We start from the raw sequence: 22,491 nt of genomic DNA on the forward strand, positions 1-22,491 counted from the left end.
ATTTTTTTTTTTTTTTTTTTTTTTTTTCATTTCCCTTGTTGGGTATCTGTTTGTCAGCCCTTTTACGGTTTGTTTCTTACACACTTTCAACTTTCGTCTCTTTGCGCGCGCCGCCATTCCGCATCAGCCTAGCTCATTGCCTTTCCTGGAGAATCAGAAAAGAAGTGGTCTCATTTTTCATATTTTATGTTGCGCCTATTCCCTACATAGTCATCCGCTTTCCCCTTCTTCTTTTGGGACGGGAGAGGGGATCCAAAGAATCCACCTGCATGAATTGCACTTGGACCGAAAAGAATAAGAACAGCAAGCCTGGATTGCCGGGCATCCCGTGCAATGCCCAGCGCTCTCCCTCTGCGTTGTTACGCATACTGTTAGTGGTCTAGTCAACTGGAGCCTCCCTTTTGCCCGTTTCTTATTATGTATTGCATTTGTATTTTGTAGGGCTGTCGTGTTTCGTCATCAACGTCGAATCGGGAAAGGAGCCTTTTGGTTTTTTTTCTCTCTCTCACTCTTGTACAAATGAGTAAAGAAGACCTTTTACCCCTTCCCACCCTCCTTTTCCTCAATTCCACCCCTCTCCTCTTCAACCTTTGTTTTTCCATGTTTACTTTCAACCACTTTTGACCGTACTGCAACCACATTCCGACATCGCCATTTTAATATCCCGCCCAGCCTGTCGCAATTTGTGGCTTGGGCTATTAGGCGCACTCAAATTGGGACATGAAATGTAATCTGCGAGGTGGAGGGAGAAATGAGAAAAAGAAAGAAAGAGTGAAATGGAGGGGTTCTGCAAGTTCTCGGTTGCGGCGAGGATCAAAATACAAGAGCATTAGGGGTACGGCACGTCTCGACGACACTGCACATGGGGCAAAGGACAACAAAAACTGGCCGAATCGACACTCTCGACTCTTTTCGAATCTCTACCCGTCTGAGTAATCCGGCAAACACAATCCCGTGCGGTCCTGAAGCCCTGGGAAGTACTGGCTGCCATCATTGCCGAACCTGGGTATCGTTCCACAGGATCAGGTGATGGCATCAAGACGACTTGGTTGGACCAAGGCTGGCACACCTGGGAATGACTCGCCAAACGTTTCAACCAAAAGGCCCTTGTGGTCCATCCCAGCAAAGCCTGTCTCTCCAGGTTGATCGAGGAGCATGACAAATCTGAAGCTACAACACACAATTTGTTGCGGGAAGTAAAACAGTATACAGAAGATCACGAATTGATATCACCAAAGGTAAGTGGTGATGGGTGGATGTATTGCTTATCATTTTGTTGTCCTATATCAAGGTAGGAATGCGCCGTCTTGGACCCCAATCGACCTGCGGTGAAGCTGGCCTCTCTAACCGCCAAACCCTTTTGTGGCTTCCACCAGCCAGCCAAGTGTCACGCCTCTCCATCTCATAACGGTATATGTGCAAGATCATAACAGGTAATGGAAGGACGTATCACAAACACACCAGTCGCTGATTCATGCCGAAGACGTACGCCCAGAGGATTCATTGCAGCCTATCTCAGGTGCTTCGAATAAAAAGGGAAACGTTTTCGCGCACAGGACGCTGGTGACCAGTGAGGCATCTCGTCGCAGGGAACATTGGAAATACGTGCCGCAAAATGTGTCTGGCAGAAATCAAGTTTACTGCTACAAATTTTGGACTCGCGAAGATCCGAATATGGCCGCTTGAGATAAGTCTCGAGAGGTGTCCGAGACTTTCACAAGCAGGGCCTTTTCCGAAGAAAGTCAATCCTCGTGTAGAGACCAGCCTGACAACGCTTCGGCTGCCAGCATTCTGGTCCTTATCCAGGAGAATAGGGAGAATCGAGAGTTGTCGATTTCAGGGAGGATGCGATTGCTGAGAATGCAAACGCAACTGTTCCTCGATAACCGGCGTGTGATTAGTAGTGTTGCATGTCGAATAAGTCATCAAACATAAAGACTTGTCCGTGGTATATGCCATGAAAGTAGTCGTGAAAGGGTGGAAACAAGGTGCAATGAGAGACTCGCGAAAGAGGGGGAAAAATGAAAATCCGGAACGGGCATCAACGCCAGAACCACAATGCTTGATATTATGACTGTTGATGTGCTTTAAATTGGAGGTGACTGAAAAGGAAACCTCATAAATGCATTCAAGAAGGGGTATCGTATCAGGGCGTATGAACAGGGGCCAGTCAAAAGTTCTCTGATCCTAAGACTGGTGTGATGCGTGAGATGGCATGCCCTGCTGAGGTGGCATGGCGTACTGCGACCCCTGTTGTCGCTGGACATAATTCTGGTATGCCATAGCCTGCTGAGCATCCATGGGAACGTTTGGAATTCCGTAGTTGCCAGGCATGTGAGCTGGTGGCATACCCGGTCGATTGGACTGAGGTGGGAGGTGAACATTGGAGGGCTCCTCCGGCGATTCTACCTGGTTGGAATCGTCGACGTCGCCATTCTGCGACGGCTCCGGCGCGTTCAAGCAAGCCTGTGCAAACGGTGTGAGCTACTGTCCGAGGTTTTGATGGGAATGGGGGTATGGGCCAGAATACATACCTGGATAAGGTTCTTGCCCTCGGCTTTCGTGACCAGAGGCTGCAGCTTGGGAGTAGTGAAGGTATAGACCAGACCAGTTTCAGATACAACAAGCAAGAGAACTTGGGTGCCGGTGAGAACAGATAATTCATAGGCCTATAGAGCGACGAGTTGTTAGCGTGATTTTTCACATAGACTCGCGCTCAACACCGAGTCGAATCATGGTGACGCGTCCGAGCTGCATCGGATAAAGCAACAATGAACTCAAAAATTTCAACGAGGTTAAAAAAAAAGGTTGAGGGCGAAAGACTGCGAAGGAGTGACACAGGGTGCCCATGCCAGAACGCGATGAGAAAGTCGCGACACGAACAGGGAACTGGCTCGAGTTGAGTGGGATCTTCGTACCTTCTTCATGATACCAGCCTTTCGCTTGGAAAAGGTGATGTGACGACGCGACTTGTCGGTAATGAACTTGATCTCAATCTTGCGACGCTCGCGTCCACCCTTCTCGTCATCGTCGTCGTCGTCCTCGGCAATGCTGCCGCGAGGTCGCTTTACACCACGGCTCTCAGCACCGCTGTTGCCATTGCCGACGGCGTGAGAGTCGTCGAGGTCGCCGGCGGCGGATTGGTCGTGTTGGTCGGTGATGTCGGCCATTATCTATGTTTGTGGTAGAAGGAGAGACGACGAAAGAGGATATGCGACGACGGTATCACGAAGAAAAGGCAAAAAAGGTGGTGGAGATGCTCGATTGAGTGTGGTGCCGATGACCTAGGCTCCTTCTGGCGTTGATGCGTGGAGAGGAAATTCTGTAGCAGGCTACGGGTTACTCGACTTGTCTTGTTGTAGTAGGCGGTGGCCCCAGCAAATGGCTTTGCGCTTTGCAGGAATAGGAACGCAATGTGTCAAGTCAAATGGGGAAAGACAAACTTACTGTTTTGAGTCTGGTCTGATCCTGACTTCAAGGAAGGCGCGAAAGAATCCAAATGGGATATCAAGGCGAACGGAGGGGGAGAATCGCGGCGCCTGCGTTGATTCTTATTTGCTTTGTCCAGCTGAGAAACCAGATGAACAGTAGAGAGGCCGTTAGATTTGGGATGTTGGGCTTCCTGATTAGGAATTTCGAGAGTGCAGAGGGTAGGCTTGTGCTTTTATGGGAGGGCGCGCAAACCGGTCAATGCTTTTTGGGCCTACTAGTACTTCGATACTTGACGAACCACGAGGGAGTTTGGGGGAGCTCAAGGTATGTACCTGCTCTTGCCTGTCTGCTTTGCCTACCTGCCCTGCCTGCCTGGTTGCTTGTTTGCTTGCTTGCTTGCCTGGGTGTGTGGGCTGGCAGCAGAAAAGAAGCGCCTTTTTAGAGCTGGGAGCCCTGGACAATTCTGATGAACTTCTTTTCGAGTGCGGGCACCAGACTGATGCTGGTGCTGGTTGGCTGGCTGGCGGGCTGGTCTTTTCGGGTGGACTTGGGTGGGCTGGGTGCAAGGTTCCTATGAGGTGGTAGGTCGCTCCCCTGCCTTGGCGGAGGGTTCGCAGCGGGTCGACTATTTTTTTTTCTTTGGTACCTGGGAAACAAAGTGGAAGATGGGCGATTTGGGCTGGTCCGTAGGGGAGGGCAAAGGTACACAAGAGTTCCAGGGGTGGGTAAGTCAAGTGGAAGAAGTGACTTGTTCTTAGTCCCTTAGCGGCCGGGGTTACTGACGACGATTGTCTTGGGGGGCACAATAATGTAGTAATCAACGTGGCTATTGGCAAGTGTTGTGATGCTAGAATTTCGTGAATTGAGTATATCGCGTGAATGTAGACAAGTCAAAGGAGTGAAAAGGGAAGGGTTGATTCCGAATGTGGACTGGGCAACAGTCTTCAATATGATCGGATGGGCGTTTTGGGAGGAGGGAGGGGGGTCTCGAGTGGGTGCTTTTCACTATCTTGCTCTTGGATCTGTGCTCTGTTTGGTACCCAGACGCAACGCTGATTCCCCAATTGAAGCTGCAGCTGGGAGTGTTGCAGATCTGCGAGGTTCAAACGGGGTCAAGGCCAACGAGCCTCGGGAACTGTCAAAAGACGTTTTTGGAGTAACGGCTTCCCCTGTAGAGAAGATCAGAATAACCAAGGACCGAAAACGATGACAGAGTGATTGATCAGGAAAGGTGAATGCGGGATGAATGAAAAGAGGATAGTAAGGTTGTAGCACACGCGCGGGCGATTAACGGCTGCCCGAATTCTTAAAAAAAAAAAAAAAATCTCAAAAAGAATTAAAAAGGGCGAAGGCGGGGGACTGGGATTTGGGGAGGGGTGGGAGACGCCAGCGGGCGCGCCCAATCCACATGCTCGATCGCTTGGTTATTGGTAATAGCTTTTGCATTCTCTCTGCTGTTTTTGCCCATTATTAGCCCATTTTTACTCTCAGCTCCAGCTCCCGAGTCCCCCAGCTCCAGGCTTTAATCAGCGATGGGAATCTGATGGGGGGGCCCAGACATCGACACCCCTTGTGCTGTGCCGTTGCTTCCCTCGACCTGCAGCCGGATGCGTGGAGAATTGATGCAATACCCAGGTCATCTAATCTCTTGTGCTCTCGCTCTCTCTCTTACTCTACCTAATCTCCTGCGCTTTCTCCCTCGGTCGCTCATCAACATACAAAACTTGAATATCATAACCAGCTGCAGCAAGTCTACGGAGCAGCTTCAGCTACTGTATGCACATACAATCTGCTGTGTAGCAAGGGGAACATGGGGCGGGGGCGGGCGGACATAGCACCAGCCTATAACAGTGTTAACCTCGATGTCGGGCTTAACAAACTAGGGAAGGTGCTTCCACGGCCGAGCAGCAGCAGGCTGGGGGTATTGGGAAAATGGTACGTATCGACGACTGTGCCTCCCTTGTCACGATATGAATATACATATAGTACTGTATTTTACTGTATCATTTTGCGCAAATAGTCATCATATAGGTACTTGGGTCAAAAAAGGCTGAACGGGGATTGGGATTATCAAGGATGGCAATGAGTTGATGTAAGGTTGACTCAATGCGAACCATCATAATACGTAGCCACGTTGATTGCATGACCATGTTTTCACATGCATGTAAATTAGATGACGACTGCAGCAAAAACCATAACAGTCAACAAGTCTCGTTCCAAAATGGCAGCATCAAAAGTACATTCAAATGTAGGGTACAGTCTACGCCAGCATCGGTCAGGGCAGACATCATGGTGGGCAAATCTCTCGTGGGTGTAGTAGTGCATGTACCTCTAAACCCAACCCCGTCGCCTCCTCTGCACTTGTTGCAGTGGCCGAAACACACGTCTCTAGCCTGAAGAAAAATCTGGAGCAGATTTCATCAATTCATCAACCTGCAGCTAAAATGGCCGGGCTCCATTGTGCCCACACGGCCTCATGGCATCATCTGACCAAACAAGATAACCAAGCGACTACCTATTTCGGCCACAACAGTATATTGTTGAGTATATTAATGCGGCGTAACTTGTGTTTATTTGTAACTCCACGTGGGAATAACGACAAAGCGTTACGAAACTTAAGATATGGTCAGTGGTCTGGGGTTCGCCTTTTTTTTTTTCTTCCAAACAAACTCAACAACTTTGAACCTCTTTTTCTTCGCTTTCCGTCTCCTACTGCTTTCTTTTGTTCCCCCGTTCCCGCGTCATTACAAATGAGCACCTGTGGTAGCTCGGCAGGGGGAGGGGTGGAGGAGCGGATGCCCTGTGGGCGGGGAACAGACACGGCGCGCTACATTGGCAGTGCAGCAAGTGTCGAGGACGCATCAGACTCGCCTGGGCTGGCTTTTGGCTCCCCCAGTGCTCGCCGAAATGGTGGAAGAAGAGGAAGCCGAACGAATGGGCGCTACCGGCTGAGGTCTGGCAGTAGTTTTACGCACCTTGCCTCCACTCCAAAGATATTCTAACAAGGCAGTGGATGCACCTAATGATGGCAATAGCATCATCGATCGATGGCATGAGTTTTTTTTTTCTTTTTTTTTTTTCGGTCTACTTGCAGCTTTCAATTTTTTCTCCAGATTTTGTTTTTTATGCATTTGAAAGTCAGTAGTCAAGCACCATGACGCTACTTTGAAGCTTCCATGACCACGGAGTCAGTGCAATGTAGGTCCCGGGCGAAGGAAAAAGGTGCATACATTACCATCTTCAATGGGACCCATTTGGGGACATTCAAGCCAATTCCTTTAATGTCAATAACCTCCGGACCCGTCCCTCGGATCGTCCAAACTCTATCGCCACGGATCTCCCTCCTTGCTGTCAGAGTGCTGTCAATTGTTGCTAACTTGTTTGACCGCTACGTCGAGTAATAATAAACAGCCGGAGCCTGGACTTGTCAAAAAAGTCACTGTCCAAATCACAAGCGAACCAGCAACAGTTCCAAACGTTGATTTCGTACGCCGCTTGACCCGCCACTTTATTAACGCCGGTTCCTTGGAATTAGGCACTGACTGACAGGCTAGCTGGCCACAAGCCAAGTGTGAACAATTCCACCCCAGAACGCCTCTTGCTCAAAGTCCCTACAGGAGAAAGAGAGAGAGAGAGAGAGTGGACCACCGGTAAGCCAGAGACTCGCAAGGTCATTCGCCCCATGATGCCGTTTGTCGGGGATGAGAGGAAAACGCCATGCATGGGTGCATAGACCAGATTATTGGGGTACCACTATGATAGGGCCGGGGGAGGGATTCATGGGCGTTCGCCACGGTGGATTCAGGCGGCGCTCAGTGCTATCTCTTGTGATCCTTACTTACAAGCATCAATTGTAGCGCTGACGATGGGGCCGGCCGTGAAGCTGACCCGGCTAACCCAAGCTACCTTGCCGTGGTTATCCTTCAGAACAATGAATAGATGCTTGTTTGTATTGGGCTGATAAGTATGGACTCTGTAGATAGGAACGATTTCGGGGATTGCGATCTCAGAAGACAAGGTGGGTGAAGTGAGAGTTCCAGGTATGTATGCACGGTAGGTACCTACCAATGTATTAGATGTAGGACGTCCCAGAGCACGGGTGTACACTTTCCTATACACACTATGCGCATGCGCACGCAAGCGTCGGCGTTTGACAAGCGGCCCCATGTACCAGCATTTGTTTGAATGTGATGGATGGACGTGAGAGTTCCTCCTGCGCGTATGGCTTCCGGCAGTGGGCTTCGCAGAAGGATCGTGCAATCAACGGTTGCGGTGCGCAGCCAAGGGGGAGGGGGGGCAAAGCACATGCATGCTGGAGGTAGGTGTGGGAACTGCAACTACTGTGCACCCTCGCAGGGATGCGTCGTGATCGGGCTTTTGTGAGCGAGGTCGAGTTCTACCTACCAGCTACCTACCTACCTACATTACCTACCTATTGTACTCATTGGCAACCAATCAACAAGCACTGCATGCACTATGTTGGAATCCCAAAAGTTGTCCGTCCCACTTTGAGTAGTAATCCAAGCATTTCATCTGCCTCTCCTACTAGCGTAAAAGACCAAGATCCGAGGCTCGTGAGACTACTTTACATTACCTTACCTACTACATTAGACTAGTAAGGTAGTAGGTAGATTTGCGGCAACTTTCACACATGCCGGCAGTGGGTGATGGACAGTGCTCAGAAAGTTGGGCATGTTTTGAAATGCACTTGCGGCCCTTTCAGAGAACATGTGGTTCGAATGTAGGACAAAGTTCAAATTGTTCGTACCTACTGGGTGACGGCCATGCATACAATGCATCAAAGTCTCCTTTGAACGTCTTTAAATTTTTGACGGAGTATCCAAGTACGTATCACGGTATCTGTCGGCTCTTCTCTGCCCGCAGCTGGGTCGCAGTACTAAATGACCAGAAAGCACTAACATGACATTCTGATTGGACAGGCTTCAATAGTCATAATGCGGCGCTTGAGATCGTCCACAGTTGAGTATCGAGCCCTGCAAAGACCCATGTTCGACCATGCTGTGCCGTACATACTGTATTGTCAAGCACTAGATACGAGTAGGTAGGGGCGAGAAGCAGAAGGCAGAATTCCTTTTTTGCCAGGTGGTCTGATTGAGACGACCACGATACTGCCACGCGTATGCATACAGTAGTGTCTGTTCACTTTCCACGAGATTTCCATACCCAGGCCCGGGCAGCCTCGTGACCTCTGATTAAAAGAAGAACAATTTATTGAACTGAGCGTCTTTCCCCATTAACTTACGATGCAAGCTACCAGGGTTCCCAAGATTTGGGTCCGCCGCCGTGCTGTGCGGCATGGGACAGCATGCCAGTGTTTTCCCGTTGGATCGGGCCATGGTGCGCAGTGTGCACTGGGCTGCTGAAGCGCCCCAGGTATGGTGCCTCTGTTGGACTCTCTCTAGGTGTGTAGGTCCCTGGGGGTGGTTTTTACAGCAAAAGTGGAGATTCTATCCGGCTCGCACGAGAGAAAAAAATACCTGGGTAGCGTGTGATTGAGTTTCTATCGAATGAGAGACGACCTTGTTGCCAAGAAGAGCAAGAATGCCTGGTGAGCGAGGGAAGAGTTTGCTGGGTAAGATTGACGTGGGCATCCGAGGGCCGGAATCTAGAGCAAGCCTAAACAGTAAATCTCATAACAGCAACCACCCAATTGGCGCCGCCCACCCCCCATTGCTGCTAACATCTCGGGCTAATCTCAAGATGCAGGTGGATAGGGGGATCTTCTCTTTGAAAATGCAATTCCTTTCCCTTTCCCGAACAATATCCCGTAGCCGATGGAAAGCTCTTGATAACCATCCCGATGAACTTGTTAGTCAGGTAGTACCAGGAGCTGATCTGGAATTTTAAAACGCAAACGGATTAGGGGCAGTGGAAATTGTTGTAGTAGGTAGTAGTACCTAGTCCACTTCTTCAAGTCGAGATCTATCTTGTCACAATTACTTTAAATAGAATTTCTCCAGGTTTTGTTTGTTGGACAAACGGCCGCGACCAGTACATACCATGACCGATTGGGATTGATCAAGCCTGGCTTGGTAATCTCGAGCAGCGTTGCAGCCGGCTGATGTCGTTGCATTCACAATGCGCAGCGAGCCGTCCCCGGGAACCAAAAGAAAAACCTCCTCACCTTTAATATACATCCTACCCTTGCTTCCCCCCCAAATCCTACCAACAAAGCTACGCGAACAAGCGACCAAAAGGACTGACTGGGCCATGGTACCACGTACCTCGGACGCGATTTCAGGGCAATGTCAGGTTCGCGTATAATGAAAGCCATACTGATTCATTGTTCAGTCTAAAGTGCGCTCCTAAGAGCCAGGTTCCCATGGCTCGCAAGCACAAGGTTGCATGGTCTAGATGACTCTGTCCCCAATGACTGGGCTTCACCGATTCCAAGCAGATCACTTGAAATGTAATGTCGGTAATCAAGGAAACTTTTATCGGGAGGAGTCAACCCGACTTGACGGATCCTTAAAATGCGACACCGGCGTCATGATAGCCGTTGAACGGCTCCAAAGACAGCTTCCACCAGTCAGGCTCGGCTCAACGCCATAGTTGGAGAAAGTGGGTGCACAAATCGACCGTAGAAAGACCCTGAATTCTCCAAGATTTGCTTAGCACTGTTCGCTTGTATAGCTTGGAATTATAATTCCAAGCCCAATTTCGGCATTGAATCGTCCTTGATCGTGCCAGTCTACGGTAGCATATGTCAGTAATGACTAAGCCACGCCTCAAGCCTGGCGCCTCGTGTTGACTAGTTCAATGTCACTTCTGCTTTGGATGGACTTCTGGAACTTTCATTCGGTTCATGTACGACGGGCGCTAGATTCATTATACAGAACGGGCTTGCAGCATTTATTCCAACATCAACTTGGATCTCCATGCCAAGAATCTATCACAAACCTCTGGCAGAATAGGGGTTTATCAATCATGACTTGCGCTACCACATAGAAGATATCAGTAATCTGCGACTGGCCGGTCAAGTTGAGTAGCATACACATGTGCAGTCTTCCAGACTTTAAGGACTGTTTAACTCGGAGCATTCAGGCGTGCAGGATACCCGTTCAATCTCTGGCATGACCCGAGGTTGAGAAGTACGATGCCTTGTCGAAAGTGACTCTCTATACCCAAGGATTATCCCTATAACATTGTGTGTTGCTCCAGCTCTGACCCAGCAATGAAGTGCTTCATGTGCATATCCAATGCATCTCGAATGCATAGAAAATACTGCAACGATATATTTGTCCGAGCTCTGTTTGTAAGACTTTCATCGAACCCAAAGAAATGACCTGGACTTTCCACTCTGGTCATTATGCAGGACCCGGGCACCCGGGAGCGAGTCACTGGATGCTGCCATGTCGTGTCGCCAAACGAATTGCCATTTCTTCACAGCGGTACGGTCGACTATCCGATCTATGGGGAGCTTCTTTCTGCTGCCAGCCGAAGGTTCGTCGGTTCTTGGAGACACCATTTTGCATGTGCAGCCAATGCATGAAGCCGACGGCAGTCCGGGGAGCGACAGCAGCGTGGGAAATGCCAAGGCAATCTCAAGAAATGAGTGCGTTCAACGGGGAGCAATCAACTGCTTGATGAGGCAGGCGATGGGCTTCCAGCTCATTATGTATCATCTGTCACCTAGTGCCCTCTGAGTTCAGACATGGAGTTCAGGACTATGATTGTGGCGATGATGGCCATTTGTCCAACATTATTCCATGCACGTGAGACAGCTTGCCCACCCGGCATAATCGAGATACCCATTGAAGGTCCATGAAATTTGCGGATCACTTATCAAACCTGCTATGTCCAAGGATGTAAAATACAAGTTGCAGACCGCGTTGCTATTTTCGCCCGTTATCCTTGCTGCACATTGGGGGGGATCTCCGACAAAGTCATCGTGGTCTCGCGGGAGATGCACGGCGAACAGACGCAGGCTTTCAGCAAGCACTGGAGAGAAGTTTCGACATACGTAAGTCCCCAATGCCCATTCCCCCGTGTGAGCGAACCCAAGAAGAGATCGACCTGCAGTGGCTAGGACAGGACGCATGTTGCAGCAGAAGCCATCGATTCATGTTGCAAAAAATAGCTGTCGACTTGCTTTGACAGCTTTACCCACAGCTTGCCGTGAACCGATCTTAGTGTCCAACATTCTAGGTAAAGCCTATGTAGGTGAGTACCCAGCTTGGCAACCCTTTTAACCGGGTCAATTGAGGCTCAAGTGATTTAAAGACAGAAGCTTGAATCGATCGGGACATTGTCTCCCCCCCCCCTCCAGGGCGCAAGTGCAGTGTTCACATCCAGATCCTGACCATTCACACGCCCCCCCAGGCGCCGAGCTGCAATGTAAGAGCCTCAAACTGGAATCAGTCGATTTTCGCGACGCCTTCCAGGGTTGGTTTGGAACCTCGCAACGATTGGTCGTCCGATGTCGAGGGCCCCCTGTACCAGATGCGAGGCACGGCTCCATAAGTGGCACGTGCCAGCCATTGCCGCAGCACAGGGAGCTGGGCGCTTGCTGACCCCTTACAAGCGCTGAAACGCCAAATGTCTGGCTTGTGCCATATCGTCACCCAAAATCGACGACCAACTGAGGGCGTCTCGCATTGCTGGGTAGGTGGAGTTGGGCTGTCGTTTCTATTGCGTTTCTGCTCGTCAACTCAGCCCACTGTGCCTGGTTCGCAAAGCCCACCTACCTTCCTCTGCTCTTCCTCCTGGCTTCTGCGGCCTGGACCTTGTTCCCTGTTTGGCAGACTCCCCCGTGGACGGTACATGCGTGGGCGACTCGTGCGTAGGTAGTATGTGTAACATTCATCTGGTCGTGGTTGCATAGAATCTGGCGCTTGAAGGCCAGTCGTGGGTCCATTCTCGTTCTACTCGTGCTTCGTCTTGAAATCTTCACCTACTGCCTTTCGTAATCACTAACCTTTTCGTTTCACCTATTCTACTTCTCTTTTTCCTCTTCCGTTTTCCGGTCGAGCTGCCGGCTGTCTGTTCATCTGTGTCTTTGACAGGTCGGATAGACTTTCGACATTACATTCATTTCTTGCTTCGCGCCTCGGGCATCAGGCCGCTTTTTTTTTCCACACACATTCTCTCTTTCTCCTTCGACAAGTGTTCACCTTTACTTCGAGACGCCGGTCGTCATTTGCTCTTCAGATTTTCAATTGCGCAGTGGAGGATTAGGAAAGGGTTAAAAAGGTCCAAGGACCAAGGAGGCGGGATTCGAGATTTATCCTCATCATAGGCACCGAGCCACTAGGAAGCAACTTTGGATACGACGGGCTGCTTTCTCAGATTCGCAAAAATGGTCAATAAAGTGCTGGCAGCCTTTGTGGCTGTCGACGGGTTGTTTGCGATCATGGGCGCCATCATGATGGGATTTTCCGTTATTGTTCTCAACACTTGCTTCAACCCACCGACGGAAGGCAACGAGGCGGCGCGCGATCTGCTGTATCAAAGATTCCCATTGACAGGTACTTGTTGCTCCTCGTCGACTTTTGCAGTCGATACTCGGTTCGCAGGCACAGTTGGCAAACTAACAATCAATAGCTGGTATCGCAAACGCTGCCTTCACCTTGTTCATCTTCTTGGTGACCCTTCCCGCCCTGTCTACTCCTGCTCGAGGATGGTTAAAATTCGCCGGCTATCTGGTGGTCATTGATGCTGTATTTACCATGATCATTGGTCTGGACCTTTGGATCATTACTCTCAAGACGCGCCAGGAGTTCTTCGACATCTGGGTTTCCCAGAATGCCGACGTCCAATCACTTCTCCAGACAGAGGTACGTTTGGGACCTTGACTGACGATCGATCATCATTTACTCATGCAAGGAATAGTTCCAATGCTGCGGATACTTTAACAGCACTTCTCCAGCTTTCGTTACCGATGTTACCTGCCCGAGTCCTGCCGCGGCTGCTCTGATCAAGGGATGTGCCTCACCACTCACCTCGTTCACGAATGTCTTTGTCGACAATATCTTCACGGCCGTGTTTGGTATGGTTGGAATCGACGTTGCCATGGTCATGGCCATCGCCTGCCTCGTCAAGGACCGCAAGGAGCGCGAGAGATTCCGCTACATCGATGAGAAGAATGGTGTTAAGGGTGGCTTTTAAAAGAGCCAAGCCTCAGTTTTTATCACGCTTCACTTCTTCGAATCGCCCAATTGCGACTTCTTATTCCCGCATACGGTGACGCCTCGCTACTTACATTGGCATAATAACCCCCCTCATGGCGACTACCTTGAACCGACTTTTGAACTATGGAGCTGGAAACTCCTGATCTTTGTGCTGGGAGAACCGAGGTGGCCTTGACAGATTTCGTGGAATTTGGAACCGAGTGCGCAACTTTGAGCTCAGAGTCTCAAATTCCAGGAATCTATGCGATCCGACAAATTCCAATCTCCCCCAATGGACGCATCTGCAGCAAGGTCCCTTTAATCTGGTGTTGATAATACTACCGACCAATGTCCCCTTTCTTTTGCTTCAAGACATACCCCAATTCAACAACTGATGGCAGATTTGTGGAGGGCATTTGTGTTAGTACGTATGAGATAGAGATGAAATGATAGAAAATGAAAACAATAACGAACAGCCGATGAATATATGGTGCTAAAGGCGAACTTTTCATTTGGAGCCTGAGACTCATGTAAGAAAGAATACTGAGGTCCTTCGATTGCATCAAAGATGGTAAACAGGCCCGCTCCTTGTACTCCATGTTCCCATCACAATTCTTTTCACCCTTGAGGCAATCTTGGTATTTTGCACCCTTCTAGTATTTGGCCTATACACTCTCTATAAGATGACCTTGACAAGCTCCCATTTCTATACATTTAGGTAAGCCAACGCTATTCCCCTCCCTCCTGGACTGGTCGTCTCAAAGTTTCCACACATCGATACACTACTGACTTTGCAGTCATGCCATCTACCATTTTTTTTCTACGTATTTGTACAAGTTGTTCCCCTTCACAGTCCCCGTCCAAATTTTCTTCATGGCACAATCTCCTTGCCATCCCAGTCCCAGACGCGCCCACGATGATGCTCGCCTGTGCTACTCCTCGACGCCGCCACGGCGCACAGCCGCTCGGCCGCGAACTCGGGACTGAACAGCTTGTCCTCGGGGACCCCGGCCCAGAACTCGCGGCTGAGGCCCGTCTTGACCGTGCCCGGGTGGTAGGCGAAGGCGAGGGCGCGGTCGCCGCTGCGCTGCCGCAGGTGCAGGTCAAACGTCTTGGTGAGCGAGTTGACGGCCGCCTTGCTCGCCCGGTAGCTGTACCACCCGCCCAGCCGGTTGTCCGACACGGAGCCCACGCGCGCCGACATGGTGAGCCACGTGGCGTGCCGGGGAAGGCGGAGCTGGTCCTTTTCCATGGTTTGGCCGTCGACGGCGCCTTGAAGGAGCAGCTCTGTTCGTTTCCGGGGCAGGAACTCTCCAAAATGCTTCATCAAGAGCAGCGGGCCCAGGGTGTTGACCCGGAATGTTTCCTCGGCCTTGCTATAGTCTACCTGTAACGGGCTCTTTTCCGGGTGGAGGATGCCTGGGATAGCGACGCCGAGGTGTAGGTGATGCGAGTCCCGGGGGAACAGCTCTGCGGCCTGTTCTGCGGCGTCCCGGACTGATGGCTCATCCGTCACGTCAAGCCGCAACACCACGAGACGCGAGGCGTGGTCTTCTTTTTCGTGCTGGTTTTGTACTGTCGATGCCGGGAGCTTGTCTAGTAGCGACGCCTTGGTTGCGGCCGTGTCACGGGATCGGCATGTTGCAACAATGGGCAGGCTGGTATTTTGTAATAGGTGTCGTGTCACGGCGTGGCCGATGCCGCGGCTCGAGGGCGATACAAAGATCCAGGGTTTAGACATTGGTGATTGATGAAGTGAATAATAAAATGCTCGAACAAAGATGTCGTGTTACACACCCTGGGGAAAAGGCCTGAGTGAACTATAACAAGGGTCCCGATTGAAGTTGACGTTGATTGGCCAGTGGACAGGTTTGGATGTATGCAGCAGAAGGCGTCCGTTAGATCATCCAAGCATTTCTTTCTCGGGATATGTGTCAGCTCAGAGGCCAAAAGATGTTGGGTTGTTTGGTCGATGTTGACTATAAGTGTTTGGAATAGTGCGTGGTGGAGAGTGATGATTCATGAATACGCTAACAACGGTTCGCACCTTGATTAGTGACTACAAGGCTCTTCCTGGCCAGCCTTGTTATAGATCAAGAGAAAGTAAAGCTTGTTCTTGGCGATCGTCAACTCGGAAGCAATAAAACAAAATCGTGAAAAATGGGCCTCCAAATTTCCAATCTCATCATGGCGATTGATTTGTGACGGTCATCGGCAGCGAATTGAAAAATGTACAACGCTTAGAGTTCATCTTCCATGTTTGGCAAGTTGACTCTTGTCGCATGCAGATTTGTATCTCTTATATAAGCAAGTAAATTTTCTGCACAGTCAGTTACATGGCTCTGTTGGATTTATTGCTTCTTACAATTAGGTTGTTTAGTTGGAGAGACCAGCTTCCAAGAAACCATGGGCGATTCTGATAGGACACATCTCGGCGAGAAGCATAGCTAACTTACGGAAATAGACGATGAGGTTATGGCAGTCCCAAGTATTTATCAATTTAGATGACTGCAGAGCATTGGATATTTACCAGGTTTACAAATTGAAAGATGCAAGAGGCCATCAGGTTTCAGTGGGGGAGCAAAAAATTGCGATAAGTGAAGCAACATGGGTGAGGTGCTCATTGTATTGGACACGCCCGCATTATACACATCTCTGAGAGATTTGAGTTGTTTAACATTGCTTCCTGGCGGCTTAAAATAATGCTTGAAATATCTCGTCGCCAATCTACGGGCCTCCTGGGCAGAGCAGCCAGAAAAGGTCCTTTAGGGACATGTTTTTCTTGTAGGCACCAAAATTTCATGAGTTACCTGCTGAGCTTTGCTACCTATCATTCATCTTGCTACAAAAATAGCTTGAGTTCTGGAATGAGACACGTTGCACCATTGTGATTTGTGATTTGTGATTGTCTCCCAGAATAAATCATCTCCATGCCAACGGTGCTGCGCTGGTCATGGCACATTCTGCCCGTGTGCGCCTTTGAGGGAAACGTCCACCAAGACTCCTTTTCGGTTGATCTGGCCGTACCCAGGCATCTCTGCGTTGAGCAGGGAGACAGAAAGAGAAAGTAAAAGGTAACTAGATCAAAGGCAGAAAAATATGAGACAGGGTTAGGGGAAAAAAAAAAAGGAAAAAAAAAGGGTAACCTGACTGTGATTTGAACACAGAACTTCTCCTACACGGCCCTCGGATGGGTAGTAGTTTGATTCGCCCTAATCGTCGTTATGACTTTTCGGAGACGTGCCTACCATTGCACTACCAGGTTGAAAGAAAGGAAGATTATTTTCGTTCAAAGGGGGGTGGGCAGTGGTGAGGACTGCAAACGACCCTCTGGTGGTTGCCCAGTCAGCCATTCATTCATTCATTCATCTAACCTATGCAGCATAGGATCAGCTCACACAATCACTTTCAATGATGCCTAGCTAGTTGCTCGAATATTGAACTCGCAAGGCTGAAGAGTTACCTTTGGTAGCTGATAGCCCGGTCAGAATCCCCTACCTACCCGACACGAGCCTCCTTTTTCCCTTTCCCCCCACCTTCAAACGTTACATGCCAATCATTCAAGGAACCATTTCACAGCAGTTCTCGAGAAATGTGTGTGTGCAGAAGGGAAGACTTGCCATAAGGATACACCATCAAATCTATATGGCCCTGTGGATGGTATCACGGCAAGGCAAGACAACGTGGCGCTTGTTTCAAAACATGATTCCAGTTTGACTAATGTATATATATCTCTATCAATCTTCATCATTATGGGGAAGGCTTTTTCTGGGGTTGCTTTTCAAAACAATGCAAAGTCCTGTTTCTGAACTCCGTGCTCAAAAAGACAACCTTTTTCTTTGCCGTCATTATCATAGAAAGTTAAAGCAATCATCCTACCAGGGATGGGGTTTTATAATGCCACGTCCTGGAAGCTTGCCCCGTCACCAGGACTGGGTGCTGGTTTATCGTCATCGTCATCATTGTCGTCATCTTCGGCATCGTCGCCGTTTTCGTCGCCCTGACCTGCCTTTTCAGCATCCTTGGGCCGCAGGGCAATCTTCTGGTCCTCCTTGTCTTCAAGTCTCATCTTCTGTTCTGCCTCTGCCTTTGCCTTGTCCTCGCCCTTCTCGTCGCTGTCATCCTTTTCCTCATCGTCGTCACTGCTTTCCTCCTCCTCCTTGTCCTTGCCGGCTTCCTTGGACTCGCCATTCTCAGCTGCGGGCTCCGGAGGCAGGGCCTTTTCTTGTTGCGACGATTGCGACTGCGGCGGCTGTTCCGGCTGCGACGACCTCGAAGCTAGAGTATCGGTGTCCGGTGGGCCCGGCCGAAGCGCATCGAGGTAGAACTTTGTGACTCCCAGAATCCTGCCGTTCTTCTCGCAAGCCTCAACCCACTCGGGACGGACCACGGGGATGTTCATCTCCACGGCCTTTTCCCAAGCCATACCGCGGCCCTCGGTAGTGACAAAGTGCGTCGTGTCGATCCTAACGCCATCGACGATCTTGGCGCCAATGCGCTCGACTGCACTGTTGAGCGACTCCTTCATGGCGCCAGGCAGGATACCAGTAGTGATGGTGATTCCGGACAGGTCCGTCATCTTGTGCGTGTTGACGACAACCTCTTCGGAGCGGTAGGTGCCGGCGCTCGTGCGCAGCACCAGGTAGAATGAGTACTCGGTATCAACGGCGAGACCGCTGATCTTGGTGCTGTGCATGTGCAGCGGCCTGGGGATGTTGCCGGCCTTTTGCCCATTGCGGTAGAGGCTCAGCGAGATCAGGTCGGCCGTTGCCAGCTCAATCGGGTCCCATTCGAGCACGACCGAAGTCTGGGTGGCATTGCGACAGCGCAGGACGGGGACGGACGGCTGTGAGGCGCCAAAGGCATTGAAGATTTGGTCCTGAAGTGCCGAGAAGCGTGACTCGGCCGCCGATTCGGACTTGGTATTGCGCGCAACCGTGATATCAACAATGGAACCCGAGGCAATATTAGGCGGGAGGAGGATTGAGGGAAACTCGATCTGGTTCAAGTCTTGATATCAGCAAGGGAGGACTGAAGCGAGCGATCCCAGAAGGACTGGGGCAATGTATGACCCATTTGCGGGTGGTTGGAAGCTATCTCAGCGAAGCTCCAAGAGGCCACCTACCAGTCGTTTATCAGGCGTCAAGAGCACAGTGACGCCGGCGTCGACCTTGCCGACGGTCAACGAAACCAACATATTGAGCGGTATATCAGTCTAGAGATTGCGGAACTGGAATCTCATCAATTGGCGCGGGTGCACTGATTGATCGTGTGTGTGTCTCTCTCTCTCGCGGACGGTGGTCGGTTTTTTGTGCAAGTTGGATTTCTTGGAGATTGCCAATTCACAACAGTTGCAGGGGATTCACTAGCTGGAGTAATGTGTCTTGCCGATCGTTTTTTGGGAGCTTGGGCTATTACCTGGGTACCCCCGAACCCCTGATCAGCCCGCGTCAGCGTCAACTCTATTCGTCAGCCTTGCCGGTGATAAAGACATCGCCTTTTTTAAGACAAACCAGACCCTATCATCACTTCGCTACAAATGAAACAAACTGGAGATCCCATGGATTTCTCTTCTTATCAAATATAATTATATTCAATGTGCTTCAACAATTCGAGTTGGGTATCTCACATTTTTGGTGTTACAGCTAATAGTTTAACTCGTTACAGCACCATCTCAGAGAAAAATATATCACTTTCAGGAGAGATATGATACGGCCGTGTATAGAGCACCATGATTCTTCCAGCTTTTCCAGTCCTCCCATAGTATATAACTCAGCGAGCTTTCTCATTCGGCGTTTATGACGACCTCGGTTGAAGAGATGCTCTTTATGGCCTTGAGAGATACGTCCCAGCTTCTGATGGTGTATGAATGTTGCTTCTGCTTTGGGTTTCCCTTCTCGAGACATGGGCAGAAGCCCGCCTAATTTTCGAAAACTCCTTCTCTGGAAGTCTAGCAGGGCGCGTGAATCTGTCACTCTTCACTTCTTGTCTATTATCTAAAGGTTGATTTCCGAGAAGAGGCCTGAGCTCTACGCTTCGTGGCAAAGTTTCCTCCCTTTGAGTCTTGCTTATAATTTGAGGATTGATTCAGCGAAGAGAAGCTGATGCGATAAAAAGCTTGCTTCATTGCCAAGGAATCCTTAGGCGCAAGTTTGGCAACACTCGCTGGCTTGCCGTTTTGGACAATAGCAAGGTGAGGTAGTGCTGCGGTAACAATACTCCGCCCAATGTCTAGTATGTCTGTCGAAAATTTGAGTTGACATAATACTTTTGGTGAAGTACATAGTATACGCAGAGTCCCGTAAAGATCATGCTTTTGGGGCCGGGGGCCGGCAACGGCAATTGCCCGCCCGTATCGATCGTATCCGTTCTCTTCCAGCGCAAGACGAATTGCACGATTGATCAGGCGCTGCGCCGTCGTGCAGATGAATGGCGCTGCATTGCCATAAGCAGCAGCAGACCACCAAAGTGGCTGGCTGCCGTCAGACCAGCTGACGTATCGATCCAGCACACAGCCTGCGTTTGGATGCTCAGGCTTTTCAAACCATCTCATCTCGTGTTGACTGAAAACATGATTTTGACTCGTAAATACCTGGATATTGCTCTGGTTGGAGGATATGTAATGAACCTTCAGAGAGCGTAAAGCGGAGGGGAATTTGATGTTGTGTTCCTTCGCTACCTTATGGACGCGCTCGTGGGATTTCGAGGTGCCTGCGCGCGTCGGTACTATATTGAATTGAGGGTTCTGAGTAGCAAATAGTGACTCTAGTAGCGCTTGCTGTTCTTGCTGCGTTATCTCTTGCTGATTCTGCTTCTTGTGATGGCTGTGGCCTGCCATGGGCGCTCTGGAGCGAGTGGTTGTGACATGGCGTTTCGGCAGAATAATTCGCGTCGTCGTGGGAGGGCGACAGACGGGGCGACCGAGCAACGCTCTCATCATGATCCCAACTGAGTGCTTCGCTGGTCAACTGAATCGCGAGCACACATTGCTGCTGCTGCTGCCACCTATCTCGGTACTTTGTACTGGCAGGACGTGTAGGGTGGGTTGCTAACGATGGATATGGTGTTGAAGCAGTTTGAGGAAATCTTAACAGGCTTGAAGATGCGCCAAGGCCAATCAATTGTACTAGACCAAAAAGTATGAGCAGCCTACGCGGCTACCTTGACCTAAAGATGTGTACTCCGGTTTATATGGTGGACTATGTGCTAGCTGATGTATCTCCATGTGACGTCGGCTTTGTTTAAATTCTTTTCTAGTTTCCCAGGTACCTGCCCAATGTACATCAAATATGCAACTACTGACGGCGCTCCCGCTTGGTGACTCAGGAGCCGAGACTTTCCTGTGGCAGCAAAAGAATCCTTTGGAAAAGCCTGAAAGCATTGTACCTATCTCCGGCACCCTCCTGGATCCCAATTGCCCCGCGGGATTCAGCGCTTCTGTGGCAACCGGAAGCGCCTGAGCAAAAAGCACGGCTGCGCACCAGACAGACCAGCGTTGTAGTAGCCTGAGTAGTATTTAATTCCCACACTGCGACAAAGCCGTGCCCCTCCACTTTTTTTCGCCTTCCTTGCTGCCCGTCGACCCATTTCGTCCTTAAAGCCCCTCCATCGTCACCACAGGTTTTTGTAGTCCTTCACAAACCATCAACACACCAACTCCACAAACCATCGTCGACTTTACATCCACTTTGTTCATTACCCTCAAGAACAAGTCAAACAAGTCGCCAACATGCCTAAGAACAAGGGAAAGGGAGGAAAGAACCGAGTACGTTTTATCGACACTTGCACCCCGTCGCAGCCTCCTCCCTGTCGCTGCTCCCCCACCCCACACGTCTCTCCCAATGTGTCCATTATCCGGCTGCTGACACCAAAAAACAGCGTAGAGGAAAGAACGAGAACGACAACGAGAAGCGTGAGCTCATCTTCAAGGAGGATGGTCAGGAGTACGCCCGTGAGTTTTCCAGCGACTGTTTCCGCCATCTTTTGCATCTCATTCCCACCCGCACCCAGCCTGACCGCCGTGTATTGGGCATACCGTTGCGCGTCCGCCACCTGCGCCAAAGATTACTGCACAAGTCGTGAGCGCATTGATCACAAGCTGACAAGAACATTTCAGAGGTCACCAAGATGCTTGGTAACGGAAGACTCGAGACTCTGTGCTTTGATGGCACCAAGAGACTGGTATGACTCTCGCTTATCGCCCCCAAACCCTAGTTTCCCACGACTAACCGCCGCTTTCACAGGGTCACATTCGTGGCAAGCTGAGGAAGAAGGTCTGGATCAACCAGGGAGATATTATCCTGCTGTCGCTTCGTGACTACCAAGACGAGAAGGGTGATGTCATCATGAAGTGTAAGTATCCATTTTTTCTCTCTTTCGTCTTTGTCCACGCGCCAAAATCTTACCATGGCACTTGTTCTAACATGAATAATAACAGACACCGCCGACGAGGCCCGTTCGCTCAAGGCCTACGGCGAGCTGCCCGAGTCCGCCAAGATCAACGAGACTGACACTTACGGCCCTAACGAGGATGGCGAGTGCAACTTCGAGTTCGACGAGGACCGCTCCGACTCGGAGGAGGAGGGTGCCGGTGGCAAGGAGATCGAGATCGACGACATCTAAAGAAAAGCAGGTGCTTTGCTGGAGATGCTGCTGCTCAAAGCACTGTCCGCCTGGTCCTCCGCTTCCTACACGCGAAGCCCTCAGGTAGCCAAGATGTTCCGGGCAAAGCTGTCTTCTCTCTCAAACCTGTCATGTTTCTCTGTCATGATCGTGCCCGACAACTACATCGGCATGATTGCGACTTTGGGCAAGGCTGGTTCCTCGACAGTTGGACATGTGACAAGTTGGAGGATGGAAAACCATGGTGGGAGAGACGTCATGGTTCTTTGGATGTGTTTACTCATAACCCTTTTTCGCACTACTACTT

The 22,491-nt window shown here is 50.2% G+C and overlaps 6 protein-coding genes across 6 annotated transcripts; 2 read left to right on the forward strand and 4 right to left on the reverse strand.

Annotated features, from left to right (window-relative positions):
• Nucleotides 1-2,187: 2,187 nt before the first annotated feature.
• On the reverse strand, nt 2,188-3,170 carry PFICI_14124 (uncharacterized protein; the record flags this gene model as incomplete). Its single annotated transcript, XM_007842705.1, has 3 exons — nt 2,188-2,466; nt 2,535-2,669; nt 2,919-3,170. The coding sequence occupies 3 exons, from the start codon at nt 3,168-3,170 to the stop codon at nt 2,188-2,190; spliced, it is 666 nt and encodes a 221-aa protein (XP_007840896.1).
• Nucleotides 3,171-12,751: 9,581 nt separating this feature from the next.
• Nucleotides 12,752-13,560, forward strand: PFICI_14125 (uncharacterized protein; the record flags this gene model as incomplete). The annotated part of the gene is made up of 3 exons (XM_007842706.1): nt 12,752-12,920; nt 12,997-13,229; nt 13,285-13,560. The coding sequence occupies 3 exons, from the start codon at nt 12,752-12,754 to the stop codon at nt 13,558-13,560; spliced, it is 678 nt and encodes a 225-aa protein (XP_007840897.1).
• An 873-nt stretch (nt 13,561-14,433) lies between these two features.
• On the reverse strand, nt 14,434-15,303 carry PFICI_14126 (uncharacterized protein; the record flags this gene model as incomplete). Its single annotated transcript, XM_007842707.1, has 1 exon — nt 14,434-15,303. The coding sequence occupies one exon, from the start codon at nt 15,301-15,303 to the stop codon at nt 14,434-14,436; it is 870 nt and encodes a 289-aa protein (XP_007840898.1).
• Nucleotides 15,304-17,454: 2,151 nt separating this feature from the next.
• On the reverse strand, nt 17,455-18,759 carry PFICI_14127 (uncharacterized protein; the record flags this gene model as incomplete). Its single annotated transcript, XM_007842708.1, has 2 exons — nt 17,455-18,561; nt 18,688-18,759. 2 exons carry the CDS (start codon nt 18,757-18,759, stop codon nt 17,455-17,457), a joined length of 1,179 nt encoding a protein of 392 aa, XP_007840899.1.
• Nucleotides 18,760-19,554: 795 nt separating this feature from the next.
• PFICI_14128 (uncharacterized protein) lies at nt 19,555-20,115 on the reverse strand (the record flags this gene model as incomplete). Its single annotated transcript, XM_007842709.1, has 1 exon — nt 19,555-20,115. The coding sequence occupies one exon, from the start codon at nt 20,113-20,115 to the stop codon at nt 19,555-19,557; it is 561 nt and encodes a 186-aa protein (XP_007840900.1).
• Nucleotides 20,116-21,291: 1,176 nt separating this feature from the next.
• PFICI_14129 (Eukaryotic translation initiation factor 1A) lies at nt 21,292-22,184 on the forward strand (the record flags this gene model as incomplete). Its single annotated transcript, XM_007842710.1, has 5 exons — nt 21,292-21,327; nt 21,441-21,513; nt 21,679-21,743; nt 21,806-21,914; nt 22,000-22,184. 5 exons carry the CDS (start codon nt 21,292-21,294, stop codon nt 22,182-22,184), a joined length of 468 nt encoding a protein of 155 aa, XP_007840901.1.
• Nucleotides 22,185-22,491: the final 307 nt, after the last annotated feature.

This window comes from Pestalotiopsis fici (assembly GCF_000516985.1).
Source record: "Pestalotiopsis fici W106-1 unplaced genomic scaffold PFICI_Scf_12, whole genome shotgun sequence".
Taxonomy (NCBI): Eukaryota; Fungi; Ascomycota; class Sordariomycetes; order Amphisphaeriales; family Sporocadaceae; genus Pestalotiopsis; species Pestalotiopsis fici.